This window comes from Nelusetta ayraudi, unplaced genomic scaffold, assembly GCF_046127955.1.
Source record: "Nelusetta ayraudi isolate G7.1 ecotype Tasmania unplaced genomic scaffold, CSIRO-AGI_Nayr_v1 ptg000061l, whole genome shotgun sequence".
Lineage (NCBI taxonomy): Eukaryota > Metazoa > Chordata > Actinopteri > Tetraodontiformes > Monacanthidae > Nelusetta > Nelusetta ayraudi.
This window is the reverse complement of record NW_027466111.1, coordinates 212,585-225,984: the sequence shown is the minus strand read 5'-3', so window position 1 is coordinate 225,984 and position 13,400 is coordinate 212,585. Positions and strand designations below refer to the sequence as shown.

At 41.9% G+C, this 13,400-nt stretch overlaps 2 protein-coding genes across 3 annotated transcripts; one reads left to right on the top strand and one right to left on the bottom strand.

The window, feature by feature from the left end:
• The first annotated feature begins 300 nt into the window (after positions 1-300).
• LOC142897846 (BPTF-associated chromatin complex component 1-like) lies at positions 301-4,961 on the top strand. 2 transcript variants are annotated; one of them, XM_076040469.1, is made up of 5 exons: positions 301-751; positions 2,063-2,157; positions 2,295-2,524; positions 3,559-3,660; positions 4,102-4,961. In XM_076040469.1, exons 1-5 carry the CDS (start codon positions 731-733, stop codon positions 4,164-4,166), a joined length of 513 nt encoding a protein of 170 aa, XP_075896584.1. In that variant the 5' UTR covers positions 301-730; the 3' UTR covers positions 4,167-4,961. The 2 variants fall into 2 exon arrangements, with proteins under 2 accessions (XP_075896584.1, XP_075896583.1); XM_076040468.1 differs by having other exon boundaries at positions 314-751; positions 2,277-2,524.
• Positions 4,962-9,397: 4,436 nt separating this feature from the next.
• Positions 9,398-12,821, bottom strand: LOC142897874 (P2Y purinoceptor 3-like). Its single transcript, XM_076040496.1, has one exon. The coding sequence runs from the start codon at positions 11,715-11,717 to the stop codon at positions 10,296-10,298; it is 1,422 nt and encodes a 473-aa protein (XP_075896611.1). The 5' UTR covers positions 11,718-12,821; the 3' UTR covers positions 9,398-10,295.
• Between the last annotated feature and the right edge of the window lie 579 nt (positions 12,822-13,400).

Genomic DNA, 13,400 nt, shown 5'->3' with positions numbered 1-13,400 from the left:
GTCAATCGTTTTTACAAATTTGAAATAGTTTTATTACAACATATTAATTAAATATTGTGCCGTATTTATTTTATAATTAAGGGGTTCAGTAAAACATTTCGTAATTACTTTTAAACAAATACTGTATGTAAAGACAACCTGATCACTATTAAAATAAATACATATTTATATATTAATATATAATAAATATTTTATTTATTTATTTTTACTTTTAGCGTATTAATATTTTCCTTGCCATGATTTTTACGTAATATTATAACATTTATCCGTTGTGCTTTTCCATAACACACATAGCCTACATACGACTGTTGAGCTTTAAGTTTTATTCAATGATGCTTTCACGGATCGCTAATGTTAGCCTGAAGACAGAGACAAAGAAATGTCCATGGGTACCTGAAGGCAACACTGCTACTAGCCTTTAGCCTTGTGGTCTAATTCAAGAGGCGACCTAACATAGCCGTCCTCCGGGGCAGTATTAAGTGTAAATTCAGCGGCTGAATTTCAGCCCTAATGTCCCGGTGCAAAGACGTATAAGACGGTTGGAGATGTTGCCGAGCCGCCGCTGCTGAAAGCAGTGATGCTCTCGTTAGCACAATATTGACACGCTAGCTAGCTAGCTAGCGAGCGGGCTAGGCAGTGTGAATTATTATTATTATTTTTTTTTTATTGTTGTTGTTGTTGTTGTTGTTGTAACTTTATCGTGTTTCATAATACACTGATTTAAAGGAAGATGACCTCTGCTTCAACTAAGGTAAGTTACTCACCTCAACAACACATTTCAACTAAAACAATCGGCAAAAGAGACAGAGAGAAAACACGACCATGAGGCCATTGTTTTAGCAACGTCTCCCAGTCAACCTGAGTAACCGGTTTTTGAAAGACCGAACTGTTGCTGTTATTACATCTAGACATTTTTCAACCGAACAACCGTTGCTAGGGAATGCTCAACGTCTGCATTAGTTTCCAAGTTGTGACTCAGTGTTCCAGTGTGATGCGTTTCTACTCGAGCTGATGGTGGTGATCAACATTTATTGTCTTTGAATGGCAGCAGACGTCATGCATGAATGGTCCCAAAAATCTCCTTAAGAAGGTTTCAACCAGAGGCGAAAACAATAGTGTGGTGGTTTAACCTCTCACACGTCTGCACTGTTACCGTCACTGACCCGGGTGTTTTAAACATCCACTGTCCCTGGGCAGGCCATGAAGGCTTATTCAAGGGAAACAAACGTGCTTTTAGTGTTGTTTAAAATATCATAACAACATTTTAAAGTTTGATTGTTTGTTTGTTTAAAGAAAAAAGGGCACACATAACGCTGCATTAAAATACCACCAGTTACATTATAAAATCACTACCGGTGGGGCCAGTGTGAGAAATACAGGGGGGTCCGGTTGGGTCAGCCTCCCTCCCCCCCCCCCCATTTCAGAAAGCAAAAAAAAAAGGCTAATGGTCACTAGAATGTATTTAAGATAACATTTTCTAATGTTACATTTATTTTCAAATATTATACATAATTCACCCTCCCCCAATATTCATATATTCCGATATTCGTCAATAATTATAATTGGTCAACTGCATGCAACCCTGAAGCATCTCAGGCAGGGAGTAAAGTTCCACTCCCTTGTCTTTTTACTTTGTTGTTCTTGTTGTGTGAAGGGTAGTTGGCAGGAGTCCTCACCTTGTTTGCAGCTTGAAGGAAGCAGAGTGGCAACTGAAAATGCAGGGTGACACCATGGACAAGTGGCCACATAGAGACAAACAACCACTTACACTCACCTACACACCTGCAGACAGTTTTGAGTCCACAGTTGACCTCACGTGCATGTTTTTGGAGTGTGAAACTCTCCTGAAATAACAAACATTCTTAGTGGCGTATTATTTATTCATTCTTTCTGATACTGATCGACTGTATGTGAAGATCCTACCCTCAAACACACACACACACAGTTGTGAGGGTGGGAGGGTACGGCTGCCCTTAAACAGCATCCGTGAGAGTGTCACTGACAGCAGGCGCAGCTGCAGCTCCACCACTGATCTCTGCTGCTGCTGTTGGATGTTCACCAGGTGGGGGAGATCTTCTCTGCCGCTGGAGCTGCCTTCACCAAGCTTGGAGAGCTCACCATGCAGCTCCACCCAGTGGCTGATGCCAGTCCTGCAAGGTAAGCATACATACAGGACATGGAGTTGATTGGTGTGAGACGAAGACGATTCAGAGAGGAAGTTAGACGGAGGCAGATGATTGGCTCGGCGCTCTGTCCAGATACTAAAGTCCGTTCAGTGTCCATCCTCCCTCCAGCACTCAGACCAAGGGCACGGTCAAGAGGAAGCTGTATGAAGACAGAGCGGCTCCCGCTGCTTCTGAAGGCTCCAAGAAAGCCGTGAAGAAAGCAGCGTCCACGCCGGGCCCTCCGTCCGTGGCCCCGGAGCCCTCGGCTGGCCAGCAGGGTGCGCTGCTCTCGGGTCTCCAGGGGGCTTCAGCTTCCTCCTCCTCCAGCCACATCTCGCTCAAGAAGCAGAAGACTGGAGGTCAGTCCTGAGGAAAAAACCGCACAGTTCTACTGTGAAAGTCAAACCTCACACAGCAGTTACACATCTTTTCATTGGATGTCAAACTCGTCAAAAAAAAAAAAGAAAATCAAGTTGAAAAGAGAGAAAATGTCAAATAATCCCATGGTTCACTTTTTTTTCACCTTTTCAGATAAACATGCACGTTCCTCCTCTACTGCTCCTCCTCTCAATAGAAACTGTTAATAGTACAACAATAGAAACTGTTAACTAGTACAACCAGTACAATACAAGGTGCTACATGGTGCAACACGACTCAGTACAGTAGTAGCACCTTGTAGCTTCCAGCTTCAACCCTTTTTACCCAACCTTTCACACACATTCCCAATGGACGTATTCCAAACGTGTGTGTGTGTGTGTGTGTGTGTGTGTGTGTGTGTGTGTGTGTTATTTTCTAATAGAAAACTTAAACTTTGTTTCCTATTGGCCCCCTGTTGTCTTTGCCCAGTGTAGAAGATGTGGGGACGTCTTGGAACGATGGTCTCCAGTTGTTGTTGTTGTTGTTGTTGTTTGTTTCTTTTTGTCTCCTGCCTCAAACATTCCCATTAAACTGAAGAGACTCGTCCCACTAAATCCTTCGAAGGAACTCTTGTCTCCATTCTGTTCTGCTCTGTTCTACTCCAATTAGGGCTGTGCGATGAATCCATTTTAAATCCAAATCAGAATTTTTTTTTTTAGTCGTAACGATGTTAAATAGAGGAAAATCGGAAAAATTCCTCTTTCATGCTTCCGGGTTGGCGCCTCTTGGGTACTGTAGTCCTCCTGCCCCCTGGAGAAGCTGTTAACTGGCTACCAATGTCTGCGCTAGCTAGCCACAGCAGGTGCTAAAACCAGGAAGTGATTCTGTTTGCTGCCCTCACCACTACCTGCTAAATTATTTTTCCGAAGTCGCATACAACACGCACTGGTCCCGTTTCTGTAGCATTTTTAAGGAGGCCTCATGTACTAACTCATAAGTGTGTTTATTCTTTGTCTGTGTGTTTGTGTGTTTGTAGACGTGACCCTCAGTGCTCTGAATGACTCGGATGTCAACAGTGACCTGGTGGACATGGAGGGACTGGGTGAAGGATCCAAGAAGCTCATCAACTTTGATCAAGGTAAAGTTAAATGAATTGCAGTGTGTCAGTAGGCCCACAGGGGGCAGCATGCCTCACGTTCCAAAATACACATTTCTTTTACCAGTGCCACATTTCAGAGGTTTTCTCCACCTTCATTCTTCACCTTGAAGGTCCGGTGTGTAGAACTTGGCCTGATTTATGAGTTTTATATTGGTGGCAGTTTAACAAACTGCCTTTAAAGGAGAACTGCTTTTGCACTACAGTGGATTAATAAAGGCTGCTGTTCTCTTCTGTTAGTTGGCAGTTTTGAATGTAGCTTTTGTGAGCAGAGCAAGTAGCAAAAAAAAGAAGAAGCGATTGATTACAGCCGACAGCAATAAATACATAAATAAATAACAATGAACAAAAAAGCACATCTATGTCATGGGTGTGACTGTGTTTCTCCACTCCGGTCTTCTAATGTGGCTCTTCTGTTGGTAGACAACCTGAACCTGGACTCCAGTCTCATCATGAGCTCCAGCGACCTGCCTCTGCTCTCTCGCTGATCATGAGCTCTGGATGTGGAGATGTTCTTCAGGAACCAGGATCTCCTGACCTTCTAGCTGAGGGACTCTGACTCCCCACAGCCTCCTCGGCCCTGGACCACCACCAGTCCTTGAGGGTCCTTGAGGGTCCTCAAGGGGTTTTTGTTTTTGTTTTTTGTCACCTTGGACATTTTTTATGTTGATTAGTAGACAGTGTCACTGTCATTGACTCTTGCGTGTTGGAAACAAACCTTCTTCTGACCAGCCGTCATATCAGGACCACGTCAAGACACCGAGCAGCGCCACCTACAGGAAATACCGCAGACGTGTGCTAATGTTTTTTGCCTTGTTTCAAGTGCACTTGGTGTTTGTTTTTTTTTGTTTTTTACCTAAAGATCATGTTAATATTAGGGAAGTGAAAGTGCAACAGTATCTAACATGCTTCAAGTTGCTTTATGTAACTTCAAGCCTCTGAGTTCTGGGGGCGAACACATCTTGTTGAAGCATTCCAATGGATCCCTTTCAAGCTCACTCACAGGGACTTTAAAGTGGAAACCTGCAGTTTTGAAGTGAAATCAAATGGCCGAACTTGGAGTCACAGGAACACTTATGTGTTATATACACGTCTGTATGTGGTGTGTGTGTGTGCGTGTAAATACACACACAGGGTTAATTTTGCATCAAATAATACCTGTTTGTGTTTCAGGTTGAAGGACGTTCATAGATGAACGTTGATCCTCCTTTTATATTTAGACAGACTTCTCTTCTCTGTGAACAAAATGTCCCCATGACTCTTTATTAAAAAGTTTTTAAGCACCTGTGAGTAGTTTCCTCTCGGGTTCCCCCCGTCCAACAGGACCGTGGCCTCTTCCTTTCATTCTCCACCAGTGACCTTTCCTAGACAACCCTGCCTCCCTTTACAACTCCTTCGAGTCTGAAAAAAATCCAACACACTGTGCCTGCATCGAGTGTTTTTATCGAGTGAAACCTCCACACTGTTCACTGTACTGTCCAAAATGATCTTGACCTGTCGTGTTTTTAGTAGTGGTGATCTTTGACGTGATCATAACAACACACTGGGGGTCAGTGGTGTCAATGACTTTGGTTGTTCTAAGTCCATGCAGGCAGCTCTTGGATTTTCTTTGGATTCTTTCCAGGTCAAAGTCATTGAAACACCTTCCACATCTTATGATGCAGTCATAAGCCCTGGTAATCAAAATAAGGTCTTCATTTTTTTCACTTCAATTTTACACATTGCCATCTAAATGTGACTCACACACAAGCAGTTCATTACAGTACCAAAAATAAAACTACAATATGCAAGAAACACAAGACTTTCTTTCTATTGTGATATACTTTTATTAGCATTAGCAGAACATTTCGTGTCATAGAAAAGACATACGTAGTATTTAGGTATGGTGAATTGTAGAGAATCACTGAAATAAATACATGTTCAGATTATTTTTCAGGTTTAAAAGAAAAACTTGTATCCCTTTGTTTGGTGGAGGGAGCTGGTGATAAAGACGAGTGTGTGTGTGTGTGTGTGTGTGTGTGTGTGACAGGAGCAGCACAGATCATACTGGCAGTTCAGAGATCAGCTGCCAGTAATGATGTGCTGCTGAAGCCCGACACACTATGACCTTCTACGATTCTTGATAAGTGTTTGTTCATAATGTCTTTCCAACAAAGTCTATTGTTTTCTAACAATACTGATTATATATATATTCACATAAAACTATTAAACAAATCTTTGTTAGATATAATGTCAAAAAATACAAGAATAGAAAAAGGACCTTATGCTTTGATTGCTGCTTCCCTGCATTAACAAGGATGACGCGGTCCGCAAACAAAACTGAGCAAAAGAAAACCCTGAAGAGAAAGAAAGAAGGACCGCAGTCAGCCTGCAGTGTTCCAGAGGGATGCTGGGAAACCCAGGACTCACGCTGGCAGCACAGGATGCTTTGGAGCGACTCAGCATTGGTCTGCAAAACATGATGTGCTGCTAGAGCGCCCCCTGGATGTTGTGAGCTTGGTAGGTCACCTCTGGGTTTCACAGGCTACGTTCGCAAATCCAACACGCAAGGCAGTCCAGTCGCAAATCCATTGAAGAAATGACAATAAAATACAAGCATTTATTTATTTTCAAGTGACAGTGAGATACAAGTGTAAAGTGTCACAGTTGTCTCCTCGCGGCTCACACACACACACACACACACACACACACACACACATATATATAATATATGAATATACATGCATATATATATATATATATATATATATATATATATACACACACACACACACATACATATATAAATTCAGTTTACATATAATTTATAGTCCCAGTGAAAGACACAGAATGCCTTAAAAAGCAGTTTGAATGTTTCTGTTACCCAGGAAAATTACAATCTCAGTTGATAGGCAGATTTAAGCAGCGTAATGAAAAGCACCTACTTCAGTCACAGCGTCATTGTCCAAGCACAGCCTCATATAAGTTGGTTGAAACTACGCCCACAACCTTTGTTTATGGATGACCCGGCCATATAAAACAATCATTTATTTGATGTGTCAAACTACCAACAGGTTTTGTCATAATCATATACATGTTGTTGTTTTTTTTGTTTTTTTGTTACTTATCAACATATGTCAGTGTATGGATGACACAAGGTGATGGGCTGGGTGAAACTGTGGAAGTTGCTGACTCACAAGCTTTCTCTTAGTGAGCCACAGAACTTTTAGTTTTATCTTTTTTTTTTTTGTCTTTTTGCTTTTTGCTCTACAGATGGTATACATTTATATGTCAATCAGTGACATACGATTAAATTTCCCTGCGTGTTAGTCTCAATTTTTTTTGTTGCAATTAATCTGAGGGATTCATTGATTTGTTCCCCCAAAAAAACAAACAAACAAACAAACAAAAAAAAAACAAAAAAAAAACACTTTTTTTTCTCTCATAAAGCACCTTGTATTTGTAGTTGGTCATTTGAAGCCTGCTATTGAAAATTACTTTGTCTACTGTCTTTCTTGTTATGCCGTAGTTTACAAGACGGGGCCGGTGAAGCCGGGCTGCGGTGTGTGGGGGATGGGTAATGGGAGTTGGGGTGGAGGGTCAGTGGAGTGTCCGCCTTCTTCTCCTCCTCCTCTGCCCGCTTCGCACCGCAGAGAAACCTTTCGAAACCAAATATAAAACAATAGCCCCGCGCTTAAGCTAGCTCGTGCTGAGAGAAGACAGTGGTTAGCTAGCAGACCCGATACTGCTGAAATGCTCAAAATGTTCTTCAGAGAGCGCCCGAGAAAGACATTCCCTTCCTTCAACACTTCAGTTGAAGTCATTTTATTTGTTTGTTTGTTTTGTTTTCGGAGCTCCGAGTCGTTCCCGAACACTCCCCGTCACCTATCTAACGGTGAGTCGGTGTCAGCGGAGCGGCGAGGCGGGCTGCGGGGGGATGGGGACTGGGAGTGGGGGGTGGCGGGTGGAGGGTGGAGGGTCTGTGGGCTGTGACCGGAGGGAGTGTCCGCCTCCGCCTCCTCCTCCTCTGCCCGCTCCGCACGGCTCCCCGAAAAGCCTCTTGAAACGAAATGTAAAACAATAACCATGCGCTATAGTGAGCCGCTACCGAGAAAACACCGTGGTTGGCTCCATTAGCGGACGTGATACCGCTGAAATGCTCAAAGCGGTTCGACCATCGAGGCTGCGATCTCGGGCACTTTTTTTTTTTTTTTTTTTTTTTTGTCACAGCACTCTGTCACTAATTTTATTTTTTATCTATTTATTATTATTAATGTCGTCGTGAATTTTACTCTGAAATTCCTCTTCACCTCAACAAGCTCATTTTGTATATTTAACGCATATATACACATTAAAAATAAGAAACTATAATAATAATAATAAAGTTGGGGGAGAGTGGGGGTCGACGTATAAATGCTTACCTTCTAACAGGGAAACTCTCCGAAAGGAAAGAAACGTCTCAAGATATTCCAGGTGTTACTGTTGGGAGGAGAGAGAGAAAAAAAAACGCGTTCGGCATTGTAATTGTATTGGAAGCGGGACTCTCAGTCTGTGTCAGTGGAGAATTTGAAAGTGGCGCCAAGCGCTCCGCTCCTCGGCTCCCCACACGGCGGACACACACGCAAAAAATAAATAGAAATTTAAACGCGACTCCGGCAATATTTCACCCATATCAAAATGTGCCCACGGACCGGCGCGAGCCATCCGTGCCCTTTGTGTGGCTTAGTATTGCGCCTGTGATTTTTATTTATTTTTATGAGAAATTAAAATAGCCGTCAGAGCCTTTTCTGTTGCCGCGGTGCAGGACGGGAGATTGTGCAAGGCGGTTGTGTTTTGAATTTTTTTTTTTTTTTTTTTTTTAACCGCTCGAGAGAAGGAGCTCAACGTCTCCCCCTGCAGGCCCTCTCTCAACAAAAAAAGGTTTGTTGAGTTTTTTTTCTTCTTCTTCTACTCTTAGTAGTATACAGTTGTATGTCTTACAGTGGTGTATGATTCACTTTCCCTGTGTCTCAGTCTAGGATTAGTTTTTTGCAATTTATCTGAGGGATCCATGGATTTGCTCCCCCCCCCCCAAAAAAAAAAAAAAGTTTTGTTTTTTTTGTCATTAGGAATTTGTATTTTGTGTATTTGTGAAGTCTTCTGTTTAAAATAACTTTGCCCACTGTCTTTCTTGTAATGGTATAACTTGCAAGACATCTATCTCTCTCTCTATCTATCTATCGATCTATCTATCTATCTATCTATCTATCTATCTATCTATCTATCTATTCACAAGGCCAGTCAACCTGGCAGTTCTTCTATAAGCTCTCGGAAGAGTTGTCAAAGTTCAATTCAGGGAACATTTTCTTCATTTCCATCACTCCCTCATGTTACTAAATTCTCAAATCTCCCAACCCCAATTCACAATATTCTTCTGAGAGCACCCAAGAAGTAACTCTCACTTTCTCCAACACTTCACTTAAAGGCATTTTAGGGTTTATTTACAGAACATTAACGTTAACAATGTCATCTTCACATCTTAACAACATGTAAAATGACACTAAAACAATAATAAATACAACCCTGCCCTGTGCAAAGCAACTATGGCGTACACAAACGTCACCTCCGATCCAGGTTGACACTGCTCGTGTTTGATAATCAACATCTGCGGTGAGAGCAGGGAACAGTTGGTGGAAAGTCTAGAGAGGGGGACTTATGCCCAGGAAAAGAAGAGGGATGAAGTTACATGGGTGTGAATGAGCAGTACAACAGTGTCTGAAAAACAGTGAAGTGAAATGAAAGGTTGTTCAAAACAATGATGTTATGGTTTAGAATGAGACGCACGCTTCCTGAGGAAAATAGCAGACAGAGCTGAAGGTAAAGAGGCAGAGATTAAAAAGTTCTCTTTTTGGGAGTGACGATATATCAGTGGAAGGATGCGGAGGTAGGAACCACCAGGCAGGAGGTGTAGAAGGAAGATAGAAGAGGTTGAGTTGTGACTGTAGTGACAGAGGACAGGAAGCTGGTGTGAGAAAGAGGGTGCAAAGTCTAAGGTTAGATTGGAGCTTAATGGAAACGCTGAAGAGTCAATATAGAGGTGAACACCTGTCCACCAACAATCTTATTAATGGGGGGGGGGCACTCTTGATAAACAATGCTCTCTCTACTTGGCAAAACTACATACTAGGATAACCTACATGACTTGGGTCACAATGTCACAATCTAACTAGCACAGGCCTGTAACGGAATTTTTCCACCAATAAATCAGAATCATGTCCAATTCTTTTATCGACAGCGTACCAAATTAAAATCAAGATCATTTAAATCACTGTGAAGTTTTTTTTTTTTTTTTTACTTGTGGACTGTTAATGCTTTTCTTAAGAGTCGTATCACTTTATCTCAAACTCAAACTGTCCAAGATCGCAGACCCTTTTAGTCTTGTATTGTGTTAACTATGTAGCTCTTCAGCGGTGGGTCTGTCTGTGGGCCAATCCTGGGCCATCAATGTCATTGCTAATCCTAGTGCCTCCTCACGAGGATTATCAGTGTCACTAATACTTAGGAATACCAGTGCAATAATTCTTCTCAGGACCTAAAGAGGACCTGGAGTGCATCACTGACCAATTGGCACATTACAAAAAACATTCATTCAGCTGTAATTAAATTTTCACTCTTTTCTTGTATGATGGACTGCTGTGAAATCCTCTGTTGGCTTCAGTGTTGTTGCTTTCTTGAACTGTTCCCTTTACAGGGTCCTCTTCTCTTCCTGCCATCCTTAGAGGCAGTAGTTGTCCACCGTGTTGTTGGGTGTTGGTATTTCCTGCTTGGCAACACTGGGCTGCTCCTTTATCTTTCGTGAGGAAGTAAAGCAAAGCGTTGAGCCAAGCATTGAATGACGCCAATGGTCTTGTGATCTTGTAGCACATGGAAACCATGGTCATTGTGCGACAGGGGACTCCCTTGTTAACTTTCAACAGGAGGAATATGGTTTTAGTAACGTGAAAGGGGAAGAAACACAAGGCAAAAAGGATGGTGATGGTGATAATGGTCTTGATGGATTTCCGTCTGCGATTGGCATAAGGGGAATGAGCACCGAGGAAAACAGAAATCCCTTCGTCCGTTCCCAACGTTCTTGTCATTTCGACGCTCTCTCTTCTTCCTTCTCCTGCAATTGCAGGTCTATGTCTTTTTCTCCATTCAAATCTTTCCTGTCCACTTTCCCTCGGTACTCGGCGTGATGAGGACTGAAAATGTAGAGTCCTAAAAATTGTCAAAACAACATGCGAGTAACACCAAGCAATTATAGAAAAAGGTACGAAAAAGCCCAGCAAATGAAGCGTAATGCCGTAAGGAATGTATTCAGGAAACTCCTTGTCTATAGCATCATCCCAACAGTTCTGGTACTCTTCAATGGCCCTTCCCATATTCACAGAGCTTCCGTTCCCATTTGTCAATGATGCTTCATGGCTTTGGTTTTCAGCATTGCTTAAATTACTGCTAAGCCCTGCCAATTTTGTCACATGGCCAGTCTGAGCAAAGCGAAAGATAGGGCAGGTCAGTGCAAATACCACAATCCAAACCACTATGCAGGTACACTTCACAGCTTTCTTGGTCTCCAGTGTGATGACCTTCATTGGGTGGCAGATACCGAGGTATCTGTGGACAGAAATGCAGGTGAGGAAGGAGATGGAACAGTACAGATTGAAGTAGAAGAGAAAGCGAACGAGGCGGCACATGAAGTCCCCAAAGACCCAACGATCACGCATGATGTAGCTGGCCACAAGGAATGGCAGTGACAGGCCATACATAAAGTCTGTTGACGCAAGGTTGACCATGTAGATCAGCGAGGCATTCCATCGCTTGGTCTGGCGAAAGGATCGGTAGAGAATGATGGAGTTCAGGGAGATGCTAAAAATGAAGGTGAAAGAATAACAGATTGGAAGGAAGATGTACTTGTAGGTCTCATCTATGCTGCACAGTTCAGATGGAGGGGTGGTGGATGGAGTCGGCGACAAGGACACAACAAAGTCTTTGAAAAGGGAGATGCTGATGTTGGAAGAAGCTTCAGCTCTGAAGGACATTGTGGAGAAGATGAAAGGATTTCCAGGGAAGGGAGAGTTGAACTAGGCAGCAGCTTGCACGGTGGGGATTCTGTCCAGCGTCTTCATCATCGTCTTCATCCCTCTGTATTCCTTAATGGTAAGCGTCTATGCTTCTCTCCAGTTTTTCAGATGATTTCCAAAGAGTGGGTGTTCATCTGGAAACAAAGAGACAATTTAGTCACTCCCTGTCCTCATTTAAGCCCCCAACTTAACTTCAAATATTTGGATGAAACCAGAAAGCATCAATTTTAGTTTACTAGTCGCCCCCTAAGTTTGTTTGGAGATTAATTGCACAAAGTTGCTCTCGAAGAATCTTGGGCAAAGAATGTAGGAATTAAAATAAGTAGACATACTTGCATTATGTGAAACTCTTTAAACAACTTGGCCTAAAAACAGTTTCTGATGATCTGAGCATGCAACTGAAGTAAAATGTATGAAGTATCATAATGTTGATTTGGAGAAAAATCAAATGAAATTGTCTTTGAACAGATAGATCGGGTACGTTCAAGTAAAAGCTCAATTTTTAAAATCCACATTCAGCTAAGGCTTACAATCATTAATTCAGTCTGTCATACACGTGATGGTTTTTGGCCCTTTAGCATTGCACTGATCATGGTAAATACCACACACTATTATTACACTTGGCTCATGGGAGGGCAGAAATGGAAAGCGGTAGCGCCTCCAACGAGCCCACTTCCATCTCTGACTGTTGACCGTGGCGCAATCTGTTTGACCTTCTGATGTTTGATGCTGATTCCTTGTGGTTGTTTGCCTTCCTGTGCACAGGGGTATGCTGCTGATTCAGTCCTTTTTTTCACCCCATTAACTCAGCAATAAGTAACCACACCTCCCCTAGCTGTCCCCTCTGCAAGAGGACTTTCTATTGTTGTACTGATCTTATACTTTTCTGTGGAAAATAGAATCTGTCCATGCCATTCAGAATAAAACAGAAACATGAATTTGAAATTATTGATCTTGATACACTACTCAATAAAAGCAGCACTTATCTAGGTGAACAACTGTTTCCAAGGCACGATACCTTAACAGAAGGCAAGAGAAGATACAGGACTGCATCCAACCTTTTAATCCCTTCTTTACGTTTGAAGGTTATTTGGGGAAAGCATTGCTAAGTCTTTTATGTAATCAAAATTTCTTGTGGGACATTTGTTAAAAAAAGAAAAAGAAAAGAAAAAAATAAAGAAAAAAAGACAAAGACAGTCTGGACTTTTGGTTTTGCTGGAAATAATTAACATTTATATTGTAATATACAGCACTGCATCTTTCGAAAAGGTAATGATAGTCGAGGATGTACTTTCCAGGTGTAGCTAATGACTACTGAGAAAAGCAAGAGTAAGAACCTAAGAACTTTAGATTAATTCTACTTATAGACATTAATAATATTTCTGGCATTCCAATACATTTTCAAAAATAATATATTAATAAATATTAAGCTTGTGTCTCAAAATCATTAGTTTTACAAAGGTAGCCAACACTCATAACTAAAACCCTCCCAATTCACTTTCAATTCTTCTGAATTACACAGTTGTGCCAAGGAAACTGCATCAAACTCATAAATACCTGCATTGCTGCAATCTGTTGCTGGACAGAGGGCTTACCTGTGCTGGGATGACTTTTACTCCATATGGCTCACATCTGTTGGAA